The sequence below is a fragment of the Salmo salar genome, chromosome ssa01 (genome assembly GCF_905237065.1).
Source record: "Salmo salar chromosome ssa01, Ssal_v3.1, whole genome shotgun sequence".
Taxonomy (NCBI): domain Eukaryota; kingdom Metazoa; phylum Chordata; class Actinopteri; order Salmoniformes; family Salmonidae; genus Salmo; species Salmo salar.
This window is the reverse complement of record NC_059442.1, coordinates 31,500,112-31,522,336: the sequence shown is the minus strand read 5'-3', so window position 1 is coordinate 31,522,336 and position 22,225 is coordinate 31,500,112. Positions and strand designations below refer to the sequence as shown.

At 42.7% G+C, this 22,225-nt stretch overlaps 1 protein-coding gene across 18 annotated transcripts in view; it reads left to right on the top strand.

Moving 5' to 3' along the window:
- Nucleotides 1-16,216, top strand: part of kiaa1109 (KIAA1109 ortholog) — a 136,039-nt gene extending 119,823 nt beyond the window's left edge. For all 18 annotated transcript variants that reach the window (XM_014191706.2, XM_014191736.2, XM_014191821.2 and 15 more), the window contains 12 exons: nucleotides 6,892-7,032; nucleotides 7,236-7,481; nucleotides 7,757-7,910; nucleotides 12,081-12,238; nucleotides 12,469-12,658; nucleotides 12,831-13,048; nucleotides 13,179-13,430; nucleotides 13,526-13,729; nucleotides 13,835-14,029; nucleotides 14,216-14,350; nucleotides 14,794-14,953; nucleotides 15,193-16,216. In XM_014191706.2, the coding sequence (XP_014047181.2) occupies nucleotides 6,892-7,032; nucleotides 7,236-7,481; nucleotides 7,757-7,910; nucleotides 12,081-12,238; nucleotides 12,469-12,658; nucleotides 12,831-13,048; nucleotides 13,179-13,430; nucleotides 13,526-13,729; nucleotides 13,835-14,029; nucleotides 14,216-14,350; nucleotides 14,794-14,953; nucleotides 15,193-15,427 (2,288 nt within the window). In that variant the 3' untranslated portion in view covers nucleotides 15,428-16,216. The remainder of the gene's footprint in view (nucleotides 1-6,891; nucleotides 7,033-7,235; nucleotides 7,482-7,756; nucleotides 7,911-12,080; nucleotides 12,239-12,468; nucleotides 12,659-12,830; nucleotides 13,049-13,178; nucleotides 13,431-13,525; nucleotides 13,730-13,834; nucleotides 14,030-14,215; nucleotides 14,351-14,793; nucleotides 14,954-15,192) is intronic.
- The last annotated feature ends 6,009 nt before the right edge of the window (nucleotides 16,217-22,225 follow it).

The window sequence follows — 22,225 nt, the reverse complement described above, 5'->3', positions numbered from 1 at the left end:
AAAATACAGATATAAACTCTCTAGGTAGATAGTGTGGTCTATAGCTTATCATGAGATACTCTACCTAAGGCAAGCAATAGCTCAAGACTTTCTTAGATATCGTGCACCAGCTGTTATTTACAAAAATACATAGTCCGCCAACCCTTGTCTTACCAGAGGCTGCTGTTCAATCCTGCCGGTACAGCGTATAACCAGCCAGTTGTATGTTTATAGTGTCGTCGTTCAGGCATGACTCCGTGAAGCATAAGATATTACAGTTTTGATTGTCCCGTTGGTAGTTTAATCTTCCGCGTAGGTCATCTATTTTATTCTCCAAAGATTGCACGTTTGCTAGCAGAACGGAAGGAAGTGGAGGTTTATTCAATCGCCTACGAATTCTCAGAAGGCAGCCCGTCCTTTGGCCCCTTTTTCTCCGCCTCCTCTTCACGCAAATCACTGGGATGTGGGCCTGTTCCCGAGAAAGCAGTATATCATTTGCGTCGGGCTCGTCAGACTCGTTAAAGGAAAAAAAGGATTCTGCCAGTCCGTGGTGAGTAATCGCAGTCCTGATGTCCAGAAGTTATTTTCGGTCATAAGAGACGGTAGCAGCAAACATTATGTACAAAATAAGTTTAAAAAAATACGTTACAAATAAACAAACAAAAAACAATCGGTTGGGGACACGTAAAACGTCAGCCTTCTTCTCCGGCGCCATTGTGTAATATATTTCTTTCTCTAATTATTTTCACCCTTGTTTTCAATACTTTGTGCACCCTCCCCGTTTATGAGATTGGAGAACACATTGGGAGGGATCTTAGACCATTCCTCCATACAGAATCTTTCTAGATCCTTGATATCCTTTGGTCTGGCCTTATGTACTGCCCTCTTCAATTCAAACCACAGGTTTTCAAATGGGGTGCATGTCCGGAGACTGAGATGGCCATTGCAAAATGTTGATTTTGTGGTCATTTTACTATTTCTTTGTGGATGTTGGTGTATGTTTGGGGTCATTGTCTTGCTGGAAGATCCACTTACGGCCAAGTTTCAGCCTCCTGGCAGAGGCAACCAGGTTTTTGGCTAAAATGTCCTAGTACTTAGTAGAATTTATGATGCCGTTGACCTTAACAAGGGCCCCAGGACCAGTGGAAGCAAAACTACCCCATAACATCAAAGATGTTATACAGTAGGTATGAGGTTATTTTCTGCATATGCATCCTTCTTTCGACACCAAACCCACTGTTGGTTTGCGTGGACAAAGACCTCTATTTCCGTCTCATCTGACCATAGCACCCGGTTCCAATCCAATTGCCAATGTCGTTTAGCAAACTCCAGGCGTTTACATTTGTTGGTTGCTCTCAAAAAAAGCTTTTTTTCTGGCAACCCTTCCAAAGAGTATATTGGTGGTGTCTAATGGTATATTTGGAAACTTGGTGACCCCAAGTTCTGTAATTCTCCAACTGTGGCCCTTGGATTTTTCTTTATCTCCAGAACCACCCTCTACCAGGCTAGTTTACCACGTGCGAGTGGTTTTAAAATTCTTAAATGTGCAATATGCAGAAATCGCTCAGCCATTTCCTGGTTGCTAAAATTCTAATAGTTCGCCTAATTTTAGTTTGTGACAAAACAAGCAAGTATAGTGTTGAGAATCATTGTACCATCTAAACCGAGGTGAAATTATATTTTCAATAACCAATAATGTATTTTCAGCTGAAATTTAAGAACGGGATGCATAGAAATAGTGCACGTAGAACAAATCTACAGTTTTTTTAGACTTGCTTTCGAAGAGCATGACAGATCTTTAACTCTTATTTCTATGTGAATTTGGTCGGGACACCCGAAAAGTTACATATTTCAGTTTTTTTTTCTCCATTGTGTTACCTAGTTTTTATACCCCAGTGAAACAGGAAGCCATGGAAAGGCCACAATACAGATTCATTTTAAAAAGTAGAATGTTAAGCAGATTTTGTTTGATTTTATTTATAAGAATATAAACTGTCTTTTATGATTTTTTTTTAATTGCTTGTTCAACACAATCTCTTTCTCTGAGCAAATGTATTAGTATAAAAAGGTCTGTCAAACGGGGGGGTGGGAATTCATCGAGTTAATCGCATGGTTTACTGTCATTAATCGCGATTAATCTCCAATTGATGCTGTTATTTAAGATTTGTTATTCAAGTCGCATTACAGGAATATTGACTTATTGATTTTGTCCAAGGTAATGGTTAGCGAAATCTGGTAAATTCTTTAACCACAATGTCAACCTGTTTTGTCATCGCATTGTTGTTTTTACTTGTATAAATGATGTATTTTGGATGTTTTCAGACAATGCGATTAATCACAATAAAAAACAATATGCACTAAAATGACAGTTAACTCGAGTTAACTGATTACCTCTGACAACCCTAGCATAAATATAATTTCCCCAATTTTTTTTTACATACAATTAGGACTGGCACAATTATCGTATAATCGTGTAAACTGACAATTATGTGGGGTTTTTTTTCGCGTTATTTGTAACTTATTTTGTACATAATGTTTCTGCCACCGTATCCTACGGGAAAAAAAAGAGCTTCTGGATATCAGGATAGTGATCACTCACCTCGGATTAGACAAAGATCTTTTCTTCAACAAGCTGGACGCACAGGATGTACTTCAGACACCCAACAAGGACGAAATCCCCGTCATTTGCAAGAGAAAGAGACGCAGGTATAGAGGACACAGGGTTGGGTGACTCGTAAGGATCCGCCAACGGCGAGTGGGAAATTTGCCCTTACCATCAATATTACTTGCCAACATACAATCATTGGACAATAAATTAGACGAGGTACAATCACGAATATCCTACCACCGGCACATCAAAAACTGTGCCTTATGTTTCACCGAATCGTAACTGAATGACGACATGGAAAACATTCGGCTGGCGGGATATACGCTGCACCGGCTAGGTAGAACAGCACACTCCGGTAAGACAAGGGGGGCGGTTTGTGTATATTTGTAAACAACAGCTGGTGCACGAAATCTAAGGAAGTCTCTAGCTTTTGCTCGCCTAAAGTGGAGTAATTCATGATAAGCTGTAGACCACACTATTTACCAAGAGTTTTCATCCATTTTTTTCGTGGCTGTTTATTTACCACCACAGATGGATGCTGGCACTAAGACCGCACTCAGTCAGCTGTATAAGGAAATAAGCAAACAGGAAATTGCTCACCCAGAGGTGGCGCTCCTAGTGGCCGGGGACTTTAATGCAGGGAAACTTAAATCTGTTTTACCTAATTCCTATCAGCATGTTAAATGCGTAACCAGAGGGGGAAAAAATCTAGATCACCTTTACTCCACACACAGAGACGCATACAAAGCTCTCCCTCGCCCTCCATTTGGCAAATCTGACCATAATTCTATATTCCTGATTCCTGCTTACAAGCAAAAATTAAAGCAGGAAGCACCAGTGACTCAGTCTATAAAAAAGTGGTCAGATGAAGCAGATGCTAAACTACAGGACTGTTTTGCTAGCACAGACTGGAATATGTTCCGGGATTCTTCCGATGGCATTGAGGAGTACACCACATCAGTCACTGACTTCATCGATAAGTGCATCGAGGACGTCATCCCCACAATGACTGTACGTACATACCCCAACCAGAAGCCATGGATTACAGGCAACATTCGCACTGAGCTAAAAGGTAGAGCTGCCATTTTCAAGGTGCGAGACTCTAACCCAGAAGCTTATAATATATCTTGCTATGCCCTTCCGACGAACCATCAAACAGGCAAAGCGCCAATACAGGACTAAGATTTAATCATGCTACACCGTCTCCGACGCTCGTCTTATGTGGCAGGGCCTGCAAACTAATACAGTCTACAAAGGGAAGCACAGCCGTGAGCTGCCCAGTGACACGAGCCTACCAGACGAGCTATATCACGTCTATGCTCGCTTCGAGGCAAGCAACACTGAGGCATGTATGAGAGCATCAGCTGTTCCGGACGACTGTGTGATCACGCTCTCCGTAGCCGACGTGAGTAAGACCTTTAAACAGGTGAACATTCACAAGCACGCTGGGCCAGACAGATTACCAGGACGTGTGCTCCGGGCATGTGCTGACCAACTGGCAGGTGTCTTCACTGACATTTTCAACATGTCCCTGATTGAGTCTGTAATACCAACATGCTTCAAGCAGACCACCATAGTCCCTGTGCCCAAGAACACTAAGGTAACCTGCCTAAATGACAATTACCTCAATTAGCCTGACTAACCGGTGCCCCCGCACATTGACTCTGTACCGGTACCACCTGTATATAGCCTTGCTACTGTTATTTTCACTGTCATTTTACTGCTTGTTTTTTTTATTTCTTTATCTATTGTTTACCTAATACCTATTTTTTTACTTAAAAATTGCAGTGTTGGTCAGGGCTTGGAAGTAAGCATTTCACTGTTGTATTCGGCTCACGTGACAGAACTTTAATTTGAATTATGGACGGTTACCGTGAACGAACCAAAAATATATTGTCTTTATACATTCATTTTAGGAGAAGGGGGATTCAACTTTATGTATATATGCAGTGCATTTGGAAAGTATTCAGAGCTCTTCCTTTTTTCCACATAAACTTACTTTACAGCCTTAATCTAAAATGGATTAAATAAAACATTTTCCTCATCAATCTTCAAACAATAACCCATAATGACAAAGCGAAAACTGTTTTTTGTATTTAAAAAAATAACATAAATACCTTATTTATATAAGTATTCAGACCCTTTGCTATAATATTCGAAATTGAGCTCAAGTGCATCCTGTTTCCTTTGATCATCCTTGAGATGTTTCTACAACTTAATTGGAGTCCACCTGTGGCAAATTCAATTGACTGGACATGATTTGGAAAGGCACACACCTGTCTATGTAAAGTCCCACAGTTGACAGTGTGTGTCAGAGCAAAAATCAAGCCATGAGGTCGAGACAGGATTTTGTCGAGGCACAGAACTGAGGAAGGGTACCAAAAAATGTCTGCAGTATTGAAGGTCCCGAAGAACACCTGTGGCCTCCATCATATTCTTAAATGGAAGAAGTTTGGAACCATCAAGACTCTTCCTAAAGCTGGCCGCCCGGCCAAACTGAGCAATCGGGGGAGAAAGGCCTCAGAGAGGTGACAAAGAACCCGATGGTCACTCTGACAGAGCTCCAAGAGTTACTCTGTGGAGATGGGAGAGAGACCCTTGATGAAAACCTGTTTCAGAGTGCTCAGGACCTCAGACTGGGGCGAAGATTCACCTTCCAACAGGACAACGACCCTAAGCATACAGCCAAGACAACGCAGGAGTGGCTTCGGGACAAGTCTCTGAATGTCCTTAAGTGGCCCAGCATCATGCTGTGGGGATGTTTTTCAGCGGCAGAGACTGGGAGACTAGACAGGATCGAGGGAAAGATGAACGGTGCAAAGTATAGAGATCCTTGATGAAAACCTGCTCAGGACCTCAGACTGGGTCGAAGGTTTGCCTTCCAACAGGACAACGATCCTAAGCACACAGCCAAGACAAAGCAGGAGTGGCTTCGGGACAAATCTCAATGTCCTTGAGTGGCCCAGCCAGAGCCCGGACTTGAACCCGATCGAACATCTGTAGAGAGACCTGAAAATAGCTGTGCAGCGACGCTCCACATCCAACCTGACAGAGCTTGAGAGGATCTGCAGAGAAGAATGGGAGAAACTCCCCAAATACATGTGCGCCAAGCTAGTAGCGTCATACCCAAGAAGACTTGAGGCTGTAATCACTGCCAAAGGTGCTTCAACAAAGTACTTATTAAAAGGTCTGAAATACTTACTTAAATGTGATATTTCAGTTTTACGTATGTTATACATTTGCAAAAAAAAAATTAAAGCCTGTTTTTGATTTGTCGTAATGTGTGTAGATTGATCAACAACAACAAAAATATTTTAGAATAAGGCTGTAACGTAACAAAATGTGGTAAAAGTCAAGGGGTCTGAATACTTTCGGAATGCACTGTAGTTTACCCAATAGCAGTTTTTAATTTTAACATGGTTGGTCCATTTTGTAAACATTTTACGAACAGAATGGCAGGGTCGGGATGAGAAGCTTCATTTCCAAAAGTTCTAAGCAGTTAAAACCATACATTTTTGAGACCGGTGTAACCAAAGCTGTGTTGTATTCATTAGGTCTGTCGTAGCAAATTTTCAAAGATTCATTACAAGCTCAAAACATTTGAACAAAAATGACAGATATAGGGCTCCCGAGCGGCGCAGTGGCCTAAGTCACTGCAGTGCTCGCTGTGCCACTAGAGATCCTGGTTCGAGTCCAGGCTCTGTCACAGCCGGCCGCGACCGGGAGACCCATGGGGCGGCGCACAATTGGCCCAGCATCGTCCGGGTTAGGGGATGCCTGCAGGGATGTTCCTGTCCCATCGCGCACTAGCGATTCCTGTGGTGTGCCGGGCGCAATGCACGCTGACACGGTCGGCAGGTGTACGGTGTTTCCTCCGACACATTGGTGTGGCTGGCTTCCGGGTTAAGTGGGCGTTGTGTCAAGAAGCAGTGCGGCTTGGCTGGGTTGTGTTCCGGAGGACGCATGGCTCTTGACCTTCGCCTCTCCCAAGTCCGTACGGTAGTTGCAGCAATGGTACAGGACTGTAACTACCAATTGAATACCATGAAATTGGGGAGAAAAAGGGGTTAAAAAAAAGACATGACAATAACTGTGTCCATTTGCATGATAATTAATTGTTACCCCAAATTCCATAATCGTCACAGCCCTACATCCAATATAGTTTAGTATTTGTAATATTTTGGATGTAACTGTATATCTTGTCACTAAAGCTGATCCATTTTGATTAATTAAGTAATTAATTCCCCTCCACAGAAATGTGGATTCCTGGCCAACTTTGAGTGTTTTTTCCTCTCTCTTCTCAGCTGTGTGTGACATTGGCTCGGCCTCCTTCAAGTATGACATGCGGAGGCTAAGTGAGATCCTGGCCTTCCCCAGAGCCTGGTACCGGCGCAGCATCGCCAGACGCCTCTTCCTGGGAGACCAGACCATCAACATGCCAACAGGTAGACACACACCTCCTTAATATGCCTTTGCACACTTATGGCTCCATTTTCCTCATGCAATAATTGATCAACATTTTTACTCTGTTCCCTTTCAATCTCCAACTCTGCTAATGTCGGTCCCTTTAAAACAGTATGCATTTTTCCCAAACCTGTGTTTACATTTGAAAATATGCCCTTTACCTCAACCTGCTTCTCTCCTTCAGCCTCAGGTCCTGCCACCCCAGACTCTGTGGAGAACATGACCCAGCACCTGTCACCAGAATCCAGCCGTAAAGCCTACTGGAGGACCTGGGATGGTAGCACTGGGCAGTACATGCCTCAGTCCCCCAATGTGTTCTCTGACCACTCCACTGGGAGTAACATGTCCCCCGGGGGCCTGTCCTCCCACCTCAAGTCCCCAGGCCCCGGACGCACCAGGAGCGTCTCTGATTCCTCCGCCCCCAGAAGAGGTATCAGCTCAAAAATGAGGGCTCAACAGCATCGAGGAATGACACGATCGGATTAAAGCGGTGTTAATGCTGTTTTTTTTAGCTTAGTGTAGAGATTGTTTTCACAACGTAGACTTAAAATGCAGTAGGAATAATGAATGAATACTATATCTCTCATTTATACTTGAGCTAGTGTGTACTCTTTGACACTTTTAGATTAGGAATTAACTCTCTCTAATTTAGACAAATAGCTTTGGGGAGAATGCCGTTACATCATACATTTCCCTTCCATATAGATTCTGTGACCAAGACGTCCACGCCGTCGTTTAATAAAAACGGCAAGGCAGCCGGCCCCCAAGGGACCCCGTGGGAGACACTAGTGGTGTTCGCCATCAACCTGAAGCAGCTCAACGTCCAGATGAACATGAGCAATGTCATGGGCAACAACACGTAGGTCTCCCTTTTTCCCCTCCCACGCAACACACTATACTCTACTCCAGGGCTCTCCAACCCTATTCCTGGAGAGCTACCATCCTGTAGGTTTAAGCTCCAACCCCAGTTGTGACCAACCTTATTCAGCTTATTTACTAGCTAATTATAAAAAAAATCAGGTGCGCTAGATTAGGGTTGGATTGAAAACCAGCAGGACAGTAGCTCTCCAGGAACAGGGTTCGAGAGCCTTGCTCTACACGCTAGGGGCCAGTTTCAGTACACAGATTGTCTATTCCTTTTAATTCATATCAGCACTTTACCTAATGTTTATATCTGCAGGGGTTAAAGTTCTCTATCACTGCAATGAATTTCCGTCATGGATTCTGGAGAGGCAATAAAAATATCCAGGGAGATATATTCCCGATGTTCAGATGAAGGGAATGAAATAGTCTATAATGCGCACCACAGCAGCGCTCAACTCAGACACCGGTGTGTAGCCAACTGTAGCTGCTGGCAAATGAAAGCAGTTTTGTCATGTGTTAAAAAAAGCGGGGGATCCCAGTTTTACATTGCAATTATTTCTCTACTCCTTCAATTTCATTATTTGCAATTGTTTTACAAATGCATTTTTACAACCGGAGTTTCAAGCATGGTTTAGGCGCAGCTGCACAACAGAGCTCTTAAAGGGGGGCAATGTCGTCAAAAGGGCAGTGACATACTTTGTAATAGAAACAAACAAAAAGTTATCATTATTTCAATATTCATATTTATAATAAAATAATAATCATTAAAAAAAAAAATACAAACAGGATGTTGTGTCCAATGCAGATAGACAAACCCCATGCTTCAGCCTATGTAAATTGTATAGCCACTCTCCTTCATAAGTTGGGCTGCAGGTGATGATGCTTATTGCTAATAGCACATCTGATAATATAGACCATGCATAGGCTATATGCATGGTCCAATATGTTAAAATAATTGTAACACAATTATTACCAATATGTTGTTGGGCCCGTTTCTAACTATTTTTCAGATGGAGTCAGCATAATTTTATTTTCATACATTTTGGAGTAGAATATCCAGAACTGAGCTTCTCAGTCCTTTTAAATAGGACTCCCGGTAGGACCCTGGAACCCCTAAGCAAGGGGAATGGAATTGGTCAAGCTCGCAGTTTATACATCTACAAAATGATTATCTTTCCCTTAACCTCTTAAATGTTAAGTCCTCTGTTTAGGAGACTTGCGTAGTTTTGCTAGTGTGACGTGGGATGTGAAATCTCAAACCACTTAACTGGGATGTCCCTCCTACCATTTAATTCGCTCTTCTGACTGTCCATCAACTCCTGGTTGAACCCAATGTCACAGCCTCTGACAAAGCACATGCCTGCAATCCTTACATCCTAGCGTAGCAGGAGCAAGTGGTTTCATCACTGTAGCACATTTGGCGCTTGGTTTATAGCCATTAATCTAAAATAATTAATAGATTTTAAACAAAAAAACACTTTCTGTTTGTTATAGACAGACAATATTAATATGAGATGAAAGGCAAGTTCCTAACGAGTTCAGGGAGATGCTCACAGTGATGGGGGCAGACCTTTCGAAAATATACACACGTTCTCTAACACTAAACATACAAATATGTATTTTACAGTTATAAGGTGAAATATTATAGTTAGTCATTTTATAATTTGATTATACTACATTTAGAAAGCATATAAGTCATTTCAAGCCTTATTCGTACAGTTTTGTTGAATAGGAAATACATCATATAAAAGATTTCCTATTTTTATCATATTTGTACTGTGTACTTGAGCTTGTGTCCTCATGATAAATAATTACATTTTTGATTTACATTTAGTTACATTTAACTGGTTTAAGGTATGATGGCCATGACTTTGTAACATGAAAGGGGAGGTTAACTTGGCCCAGACAATCGATCTGAGATCGACTTAAGTTTGGGATTTATTTTTGCTTTAACCCCTGTAAATCAAATCAAAGTTTATCAAAGTCACGTGTACTGAATACAACAGGTGTAGACCTCTCAGTGAAATGCTTACTTACAGGCTCTAACCAATAGTGCAAAAAATATATTAGGTGAACAATAGATAAGTAAAGAAATAAAAACGACAGTGAAAAATAACAGTAGCGAGGCTATTTACAGTAGCGAGGCTATAAAAATAATCGTGGCTACATACAGACAACGGTTAGTCGGGCTGATTTAGGTAGTATATACATGTAGATATGGTTAAAGTGACTGTGCATATATGTTGAACAGAGAGTAGCAGTAGTGTAAAAGAGGGGTTGGTGGGTGGCGGGACACAATGCAGATAGCCCGGTTAGCCAATGTGCGGGAGCACTGGTTGGTCGGGCCAATTGAGGTAGTATGTACATGAATGTATAGTTAAGGTGACTATGCATATATGATAAACAGAGAGTAGCAGCAGCGTAAAAGAGGGGTTGGGGTGGGGGACACAATGCAAATAGTCCAGGTAGCCATTTGATTACCTGTTCAGGAGTCTTATTGCTTGGGGGTAAAAATTGAGAAGCCTTTTTGTTCTAGACTTGGCACTCCGGGACCGCTAGCCATGCGGTAGTAGAGAACAGTCTATGACTGGGGTGGCTGGGGTCTTTGACAATTTTTAGGGCCTTCCTCTGACACTGCCTGGTGTAGAGGTCCTGGATGGCAGGCAGCTTAGCCCCAGTGATGTACGGGGCCGTACGCACTACCCTCTGTAGTGCCTTGCAGTCGGAGGCCGAGCAATTGCCGTACCAGGTAATGATGCAACCAGTCAGGATGCTCTCGATGTTGCAGCTGTAGAACCTTTTGAGTATCTCAGGACCCATGCCACATCTTTTTCGTTTCCTGAGGGGGAATAGGCTTTGTCGTACCCTCTTCATGACTGTCTTGGTGTGTTTGGACCATTCTAGTTTGTTGGTGATGTGGACACCAAGAAACTTGAAGCTCTCAACTTGCTCCACTACAGCCCCGTCGATGAGAATGGGGCGATGCTCGGTCCTCCTTTTCCTGTAGTCCACAATCATCTTCTTAGTCTTGGTTACGTTGAGGGATAGGTTGTTATTCTGGCACCACCGGCCAGGTCTCTGACCTCCCTATAGGCTGTCTCGTCGTCATCGGTGATCAGGCCTACCACTGTTGTGTTGTCTGCAAACTTAATGATGGTGTTGGAGTCGTGCCTGGCCATGCAGACGTGGGTGAACAGGGAGTACAGGAGGGGACTGAGCACGCACCCCTGAGGGGCTCCAGTGTTGAGGATCAGCATGGCAGATGTGTTGCTACCTACCCTCACCACCTGGGGGTGGCCCGTCAGGAAGTCCAGGATCCAGTTGCAGAGGGAGGTGTTTAGTCCCAGGATCCATAGCTTAGTGATGAGCTTTGAGGGTACTATGGTGTTGAACGCTGAGCTGTATTCAATGAATAGCATTCTCACATAGGTGTTCCTTTTGTCCAGGTGGGAAAGGGCAGTGTGGAGTGCAATAGAGATTGCATCATCTGTGGATCTGTTTGGGCGGTATGCAAATTGGAGTGGGTCTAGGGTTTCTGGGATAATGGTGTTGATGTGAGCCATGACCAGCCTTTCAAAGCACTTCATGGCTATGGATGTGAGTGCTACGGGTCTGTAGTCATTTAGGCAGGTTACCTTAGTGTTCTTGGGCACAGGGACTATGGTGGTCTGCTTGAAACATGTTGGTATTAGACTTAATCAGGGACATGTTGAAAATGTCAGTGAAGACACCTGCTAGTTGGTCAGCACATGCCCGGAGCACACGTCCTGGTAATCCGTCTGGCCCCACAGCCTTGTGAATGTTGACCTGTTTCAAGGTCTTACTCATGTCGGCTACGGAGAGCGTGATCACACAGTCGTCCGGAACAGCTGATGCTCTCATGCATGCCTCAGTGTTGCTTTCCTCGAAGCGAGCATAGAAGTGATTTAGCGCGTCTGGTAGTCTCGTGTCACTGGGCAGCTCGCGGCTGTGCTTCCCTTTGTAGTCTGTAATAGTTTGCAAGCCCTGCCACATAAGACGAGCGTATCTGTATCTGACAACCTATATAAAAACTGAACAATTCTACATATAACCCTTAACAAAACAATGCCTCCGAGAAAGCAGATGTTACTTATTCATGAGGAGGTGGGTGGAACTGTTTCCCCTTGCTCTTGTTTACCTCTAGTTGGACCACCAGTGGGCTGAAGAGTCAGGGTCGTCTGTCAGTGGGTAGTAACCGAGACCGAGAGATCAGCATGTCCGTGGGCCTGGGTCGTTCCAAACTGGACTCTAAAGGCGGCGTGGTGGGGGGCAACATAGATGTCAACACCCTGGAGATGGTCTGTAAGTACAGGGATGGAAAATAATGTATTAAGCCACTGGCATGTACTGTTTACTTTTTGTGCAATTCCAAATACATTGTGATGGATGTCAAAGATTGTACTCTAGCCTCGGGTCTTGGCGTTTAAATGATGAACACATTCAGCTCTAACTTAAACATCCCTGTCAAACTAGTAGAATTTGACAGGGAGATCTCTCTGCCGCACCTAACAAACCATATTTGTTTGTTGAAGCACACATCTCGGAGCACCCCAACCAGCAGCCCAGCCATAAGATCCAGATCACCATGGGCTCCACGGAGGCCCGTGTGGACTACATGGGCTCCAGCATCCTTATGGGCATCTTCAGCAACGCAGACCTGCAACTCCAGGACGAGTGGAAGGTCAACCTGTGCACCGTTGAGACCAGCCTATCAGAGAAAAGGTAAATAAGCTAGCCTACTAGAGAAAATGTATAGCCAAAACCCCTGTGGCTACATTCTTGTCTGTTCTCATTTTCTGACCATTTCTCACTCACTCCCTCCTTTTTTCTTTCCCATCGCTCTCCCTTTCTGCCTCTCTTTCACCTCTTTTTACTTATCCTTTCCTCTCTCCAGTGAGATCTTTGTCCACGGTGACTTGCAGTGGGATATCTTCCAGGTGATCATCTCGCGCTCCACTACCCCCGACCTCATTAAGATCGGGATGAAGCTGCAGGAGTTTTTCACCCAGCAATTTGACACCAGCAAACGAGCGTTGTCCACATGGGGTCCAGTCCCATACCTGCCCCCGAAGGCGCCGGTCATCAACATCGAGAAAGAAGCTGCAGAGCTATGTAAGAATCCGTTATCACTGGGTTCCTGGGTTCATTTGGTTTTGATCGGAATGCTCTTTCCCCTGCGCCTCCCCTTTCCTCTCTCTTTCGTCTTGCTCCTTCTCACTCTTGTCATTGCTCTCTCTCCCAGACATGGATGCAGCCCACCATCGTCACTGGCCTGGGGTTCTGAAGGTGATCGCTGGGTGCCACATCTCCCTCTTCCAGATGCCTCTCCCAGAGGACGCCGTGCAACTGGGTGGCTCCATGAGTCTCCATGGCAACCACATGACCCTGGCCTGCTTCCATGGGCCCAACTTCCGCTCCAAGTCCTGGGCCTTATTCCACCTGGAGGAGCCCAACATAGCCTTTTGGACCGAGGCTCAGAAGATATTGGAGGATGGTAAGGCTTTCAAGAGACAGAGGGGGGGGGGGGTGTGTGGGCTAAAGCAAGTCCCCAAAATACCTCTAACTTCAACCTATTTTTTATCCAATCAGGCTCCACTGATGACTCCACCTATATCGTGCAGACGTTGGATTTTCATCTGGGTCACAACACCATGGTAACCAAACCCTGCGGAGCACTAGAGAGCCCCATGGCCACCATCACCAAAATCACCCGTCGCCGGCACGAAAACCCCCCCCACGGAGTAGCCACAGTCAAAGAATGGTTCAATTATGTGACTGCCATGAGGAATGAGGGTAAAGGCTACTAAATTCTGCCAATGACATATACAAGGTCTACTGTTTCCCTTGACCCAATGTACTCAAGACTCCTGCCTCATTCTAATGTATCCTGTTCCCCAGAGCTATACCTCTTGCGGAGCGTGGACGCCAACAACACAGAGAGTGGGGCTGCCGCCAAGAGTTCTAGCCTGCTAAGCAGCTTCCGAGGCTCGTCCAGCTATAACCATGAGACAGAGACCATCTTTGCCCTACCCAGGATGCAGCTGGACTTCAAGTCCATCCATGTTCAGGATCCCGACGAACCCTCCTTGACTGGTAGGCTCAGTTGATATTCGGTCCACCAGTATGAACAGACCACAATTAGCAATGGTATATATTTAGGGGCAACGTTGTTGTTGAAGTCCACTTGTATTGTCCTCCAAAAATATTTTTGTTATTTTCAGTTTGTTCCCATTAATATATCTTTGTTGGAATGACTCTATTGTTTCCCCTCTGTTTCAGACTCCAACAGTAAGCCCAAGGTGGAGTGCAGCGTGGTGACTGAGTTCACAGACCACATATGTGTCACCATGGACGCCGAGCTCATCATGTTTCTGCACGACCTGGTCTCTGCCTACCTGAAGGAAAAAGAGAAGGGTGAGAGCATCTGAAATGTCAACAGCAGCAGCACACTATATGTAGCAAACCAGAACAATTAACTGTACTTTACATGATAACTTTATATATACTGAACAAAAATATAAATGCAACATGCAACAATTTCAAAGATTTTACTGTTCATATAATGAATCAGTCAAACATGCTCAATTGGTGACATATCTGGTGAGTATGTAGGCCATGGAAGAACTGGGACATATTCACAATTCCAGGAATTGTGTACAGATCTTTGCATTATCATGCTGAAACATGAGGTGATGGCGGCAGATGAATGGCATGACAATGGGCCTCAGGATCTCGTCACGGTATCTCTATGTATTCAAATTGTGATGCCGGTTGGACGTACTGACAAATTCTCTAAAACAACCAAGGCACTTTATAGTTTCACACAAACTCTCTCCCCCCCCTTCCCTGGTCTGCAGCCCTTTTCAACCCCCGGATCTTTGCCACTCGGCCTGGCCAGAAGAGCCCGACAGCCCTGCATGATGAGAACTCTACAGACAAGGAGGAAGGCATCAACTACACCACGGTGGACTGGAGAGAATTCATGTGCAACACCTGGCACCTGGAGCCCACACTCCGGTAAACCAGACCCAAGCCCTCAGACCAATAATATATGCCACTGTGCAGACACTTTTATCCAAACTAACAATACAGTACATTTGTAGTATGTGTAATCGATCCCTGTGTTTTGTGACTCCATAACCTCTCACCTGAGCATTTCAACTACTCCGTAAGCCCACTTTTAGGCCTATACCCTAAACGTAAACCCTTTTGTCCATACATCTGTGGGTTTCTTGACTCTTGATCAATTTCCATAGGCTCATCTCCTGGACTGGACGGAAGATCGATCCTGTCGGCGTGGACTACATTCTGCAGAAGCTAGGCTTCCACCACGCAAGGACTACAATTCCCAAATGGCTCCAGAGGGGGGTGATGGACCCCCTGGACAAGGTCCTCTCTGTCCTCATCAAGAAACTGGGCACTGCCCTGCAGGACGAGAAGGAGAAGAAGGAGAAGAAGGAGAAGATGGGACGGGACAAAGACGAGCACTAACTCATACAGCCATATGTTCTAACACAACACTTTAAAAGCTGGAGGTCAGACAGTAAATCCTCAATGAACAAAACACTGGATAACTGGAAACACTGGATATTTCCTTGACTACTGTGCATTTGTCATAGGCGCATTTACCGCTAAGCCGTGTGAATTTAAACATAGATGTTTACAGTGGTGCATACCACTATGGGTTTTGACTGAAAGTTTTGCACCGTTTTTATGTATATTTTGAACAAAGTAGTAAGTGAAGTCTTATTTGGCTGCTTAAAATGATAACCCTGAAAAACCCCAACATGGATTATATGCTATACATGCTTTATGTGGTGTTATCAGAACAAATTGAAGACATCATTTATTATCCTTCTTTGGAGGTTCATTAACTTTTTCTGTGGGGGGTACTTCTAAATCATTGCCTGTGCTTTGTTTCCAATGGAGCAAACACATGGTTAGGTTGGAAAGAGCAATATCATCAGTTTTTCTAAATTCATCCCAATGACAATTTTTTGGAGATGGTTCCTATTAACAAAAAAGCATTGGATGGTTCAGATCCACTTAGGTCAATCTAAAACATGTGATAAGATGTATTGTAACGATAAACAATGGTTCATTTTTTTAATTTATCTTAATTTAATGGGTATCTGAAATGTATAGTCTATAACCCATGTGAGCTGGGTGTGTCAAGCCTGTTTTTTAATATGTGCAATAGACCAGTGTATATAAAATAACTGTGAATTTCTTAAATGTGTTGATTTCTTAACATAATAAAATCATTGCCATCCTATTTTACATCTGACTTCATTGTCTTATATAGCCTACTGTTATTTCTCAGATTTCCTAGATTTGAGGCAAGTGACAGAAGTTGTGTTGCTCTCTATATATGCTTTATCTTGGTTTCTGAGCTAATTCCACATGAAGTGTTTCAACTTTTGAAAGATATTCCAGTGGCTTTGATCCAGATCTCTGTTTCAGCCTGCCTAATTTCACTACCTCAATCTTATTTCCTGTGGCACTCACATCCCCTCATTGTGAGGCAAGTTCCCATTTGTTTAATGCTGTGTATGTTTTTAATTTTTGATTGTGCGTTGGTGAGGAAGGAAAAGAATGGCAGAATTAAGCGGCGGAAAAGGTGGACTTGCTTTGTGATGTCGACTGATATTGCTGCACCATTTTACCTGGGCCTCCGATAACTGCGTGCGCGAGAGAGAAAAGTTATTCAATACTCAAGACCTCTTGTGGGTTCTGTTCAGACTATCCTGCAGATATTTTGCTACAGTTGTGCAAACTTTCAAAATACAGAAATCATTCGGGGCTAATTTCTGTATTTTGAAAGTTACGTATCTTGAAAACTTGAATGCTGACAAGTAAAACATTTTGGGACTATGTCAATAATGTACTAATGAAACAAATACCAATAGATAGTTTTTGGGTGGAGTTTTCCTTTAAGTAGGGAAATAGTTTAAATGAGGACAGCTAGTTAAATTAAACAACCACAAAGGGACTCTAAACCCAAGTCTTTTAATTGAAAGTCAGACTCCATTAAGCTACACGGTGTGTTCAAATACATACTATATGAAAATGTAATTTTTCTAAGTAACAACAGTAGATAAATGGTCCACAAAGGTACTCAAACCATCACTCTTCAGATCGTGAATCATATCCCTTATCCATTTGGCCACGCAGTCTCTGATTATTCAACCTACATAAAAATATCCTACCTTTTGCTGGTAACAAGACACATGGTTTATGTAGGAAAAGTGTCTAAATTAGGAAAACGAGTAATATTTAACAACTACGAAGAGACACTATCACTCAATCTTCTGATGCAGAATCAGATGCCTTATCGATTAGGGCATGCAAACTGAATAACAAACCTAAATACCAATATCCTACCTTTTCCCTGCAACAAGAGACATGTCAGGTTTCCAGTTTCCCTACATAAGACATGTCTCTTGTTGCTTTCATACTAAAACGATGTGTATTGTTTTTGCTGTAAGCTTTTCTACAAAAGACTATAAAATTATAAAGGAAGGTGTGAATGACTGGTCAAATATCAACGCCATTCTGAAACACCATGAGGGTAGTCCTGAACACACAAACAATATGATTAAGTGGAGAGAACTTGATCTGCGCCTAAGTCGGGGACAGACTCTTGACCAGATACAAATGAAAATTTTGGAGGCTGAAAGAAAGAGATGGATGGATGTCCTTACACGTTTAATAAGTATTTCCCAGTCTCTGGCTGAAAGAAACCTAACAATCAGGTGTTCATCAGACAAACTCTTCCAACCAGATAATGGAAACTTCCTAAAAGTGGTTGAATTACTGGCAAAATGTTACCCCGTTATGGAAAATCATCTCAGCAAAATTAAAGATGGAGAGACACATGCGCAGAATGAGCTGATACAGATTTTTAGTGACAATATTCTGGAAGCAATAGTGACTCAACTAAGAGACTCAAAGTACTTATCCATTATCTTGGACTGTACACCTGACGACAGTCACCAGGAGCAAATGTCCAATATTCTGAGAAGCGTGGCTTTAAAGGGAAATCCAGATATCAAGGAGCACTTCCTCGGCGTTGTGAATGTTGAGGTTACAACAGGCTTGAATCTGTCCACTGTCATCTTATATAAGCTGAACGAGCCGAAGATTCCATTTGAAGATTGCAGAGGGCAAGCTTATGATAATGGGGCCGACATGAAGGGCAAGCACCAAGGACTAAAGCCAGACTGCTAAAAAAAAATTCCCAGAATCGTGTACGTCCCATGTGGAGCACATACTCTAAACCTTGTCATTGCAGATGCTGCCAAATCTTCAAAAGATGCAATTGGGTTTTTGGGGCATGTGCAAAAGCTCTTCACCTTCTTTTCAGCTGGCACACAAAGATGGAGTGTTTTGAAGAAACACATGAACATAACCATGAAGTCATGGAGTGACACAATATGGGAGAGTAGGCTCCAAAGTGTTCATGCAACCAGGTATCAGACTTCTGAGGTTAGGGAGGCATTACTGGAAGCCAGACAGACAGACGATCAACGATCCTGTAGCCAAAGTGGAGGCACAAGCACTTGCAGAACTACATTAATAGGTCTGCAAAAAATTACAGTTTTTATGTAGGGGTTTTGGAATCCTTTCTAAATAGGTATATATAAAGCCCATGTGAAGGAAAGTTTATGTTTGTGTTTATCAGATCGTATATGTTTAGCATAAATGCTGCTTTTCTAATAACCAACTCGGTTGGGTTCATGCAAGTGACTGATTGAATGTGCATGGGAGAAATCCTCACTATCACTATATTAGCAATTTGGCAGTACGCCCAGAACATTGCTCTGGGAATCAAGAGGACTATTTCAGTTTCAAGGTCACATGCAGGGGTCAGTCACATGCAGGAACCAATGTTAATAATGAATCATGTAAATCATGCTTATATGACTTGTTTGTGTAGCAGTATATAAGGACTGAAAGGGAACGTCGTTTTCAGAGTTCTCATCAAGCTTGGATTGAGTTGGTGAACCTCTCCGGCCATGATAATAAAGATTGATTCATTTACATTGAGATTAGTCCTTGGTGGTGAATTTCCACAACTACAAAGGGACTTGAACCCTCAATCTTCTGAGATGGAGTCAGACATATTTTACATGCTTCATAAAAGAATATATAAGAATGTCTTAGCAACTAGAGACGTCTTATTTACGGAAAATGTCCAAATAAGCCGAACTAGTGAAATGAATCCACCACAAAGGGACTCAAACCCTCCATATTCTGATTCAAAGACAGACACCTTATCCATTATGTCACAAGGTCTACAACTATAGATCCTATATGACAATGTACAGCATTTTCTTTGCAAGAAAGGACAGGTCTTACATAGGGATTTTGGAAACCTGTCTAAATAAGTATATCTAAAAACCACAAAGGTACTTGAACCCTCAATCTTCTGATCTGGAATCAGACACCTTATCCAGAATCAGACATATTATCCATTAGGCTACACAGCCTTTGATAATAAAAAAAGAAATAACAATGAATAGGAAATTGGGTACCTATCTAAATGAGGAAAGCTTGTGATTTTTAACAACTACGACGGGACTTTATGCCTCAATCTTGTGATGATGAATCAGTCACATTAACCATTAGGACACCCAGTCTGATATTATTAAAGCTATATAACAATATCCTATATTTTCCCAGAAAAAAGAGACATGTCTTATGTAGACAACTTGGGAACTTATCTAAATGAGGAAAGCTAGTGATTTTTAACAACTACTAACAGACTCTTTCTATCAATCCTCTGATGCATAATGCATCAGACACCATGAGACCACCTAGTCTGAGATTATTAAAGATATATAACAATGTTGAAGCTTTTCCAAGCAGCAAGAGCCATGTCTTATTTAGAGAAATTGGGAACTTATCTAAATGAGGAAAGCTAGTGATTTTTAACAACTACTAACAGACTCTATCTATCAATCCTCTGATGCATAATGCATCAGACACCATGAGACCACCTAGTCTGAGATTATTAAAGATATATAACAATGTTGAAGCTTTTCCAAGCAGCAAGAGCCATGTCTTATTTAGAGAAATTGGGAACATGTCCAAATTAACTAAGCTATTGACATTAAACAACTATGAAGAGACATAAACCCTCAATCTTGTGATTCAAAGTCAGACGCCTTATCCATTAGGACACGCAGTCTACCACATATAGACCTATATGACATCATACAGACTTTGCTTTCCAAATTAGCTGAGCTAATGAAATTAAACAACCACAAAGAAACTCGAGCCCTCAATATTCAGATTAGAAGTCAGGCGCCTTATCAACTATGCTAGGCTGCCTACTCAAGTTTCTCCTATGTGACATCATACAGACTTTGCTTTGCAACAATAGACATCAAAATTGTGAACCTGTCCAAATGAGGAAAGCTAGTAATATTTGACATGTACGAAGAGACCCTATCCATCAATCTTGCGATACAGAATCAGACACAATATTTCTCAGGCCTCGTAGTCTTAGATTATTAAAGTTGCATAACAATGTAATAGGGTGCAGGCCACAATGAAATAGGGTGTAGGCCAGGCAGCAGGCTGTTAGCCAGCCTGCCAGCTTAGTGGAGTCTGCCACTAGCACAGTCAGCGTAGTCAGCTCAGCTTTCCCCATTGAGACCGTGTCTGTGCCTCGATCTAGGTTGGGCAAAATTAAAAATGGCGGTGTTCGCTTTAGCAATCTCACTAGTATAAAGACCTCCTCCATTCCTGCCATTATTGAAAGAGATTGTGATACCTCACATCTCAAAATTGGGTTACTTAATGTTAGATCCCTCACTTCCAAGGCAGTTATAGTCAATGAACTAATCACTGATAATAATCTTGATGTGATTGGCCTGACTGAAACATGGCTTAAGCCTGATGAATTTACTGTGTTAAATGAGGCCTCACCCCCTGGTTACATTAGTGACCATACCCCCGTGCATCCGGCAAAGGCGGAGGTGTTGCTAACATTTACGATAGCAAATTTCAATTTACAAAAAAAAAAACAACAATGACGTTTTCGTCTTTTGAGCTTCTAGTCATGAAATCTATGCAGCCTACTCACTCACTTTTTATAGCTACTGTTTTACTGAGTTCCCTGAATTCCTATCGGATCTTGTAGTCATAGCAGATAATATTCTAATTTTTGGTGACTTTAACATTCACATGGAAAAGTCCACAGACCCACTCCAAAAGGCTTTCGGAGCCATCATCGACTCAGTGGGTTTTGTCCAACATGTCTCTGGACCTACTCATTGCCACAGTCGTACTCTGGACCTAGTTTTGTCCCATGGAATAAATGTTGTGGATCTAAATGTTTTTCCTCATAATCCTGGACTATCGGACCACCATTTTATTACGTTTGCAATTGCAACAAATAATCTGCTCAGACCCCAACCAAGGAGCATTAAAAGTCGTGCTATAAATTCTCAGACAACCCAAAGATTCCTTGATGCCCTTCCAGACTGCCTCTGCCTACCCAAGGACGTCAGAGGACAAAAATCAGTTGACCACCTAACCGAGGAACTCAATTTAACCTTGCGCAATACCCTAGATGCAGTTGCACCCCTAAAAACTAAAAACATCTGTCATAAGAAACTAGCTCCCTGGTATACAGAAAATACACAAGCTCTGAAGCAAGCTTCCAGAAAATTGGAACGGAAATGGCGCCACACCAAACTGGAAGTCTTCCGACTAGCTTGGAAAGACAGTACCGTGCAGTATCGAAGAGCCCTTACTGCTGCTCGATCATCCTATTTTTCCAACTTAATTGAGGAAAATAAGAACAATCCGAAATTTCTTTTTGATACTGTCGCAAAGCTAACTAAAAAGCAGCCTTCGCAAATGGAGGATGGCTTTCACTTCAGCAGTAATAAATTTATGAACTTCTTTGAGGAAAAGATCATGATCATTAGAAAGCAAATTACAGACTCCTCTTTAAATCTGGGTATTCCTCCAAAGCTCCATTGTCCTGAGTCTGCACAACTCTGCCAGGACCTAGGATCAAGGGAGATACTAAAGTGTACTATATCCCTTGACGCAATGATGAAAATAATCATGGCCTCCAAACCCTCAAGCTGCATACTGGACCCTATTCCAACTAAACTACTGAAAGAGCTGCTTCCTGTGCTTGGCCCTCCTATGTTGAACATAATAAACGGCTCTCTATCCACCGGATGTGTACCAAGCTCACTAAAAGTGGCAGTAATAAAGCCTCTCTTGAAAAAGCCGAATCTTGATCCAGAAATTATAAAAAACTAT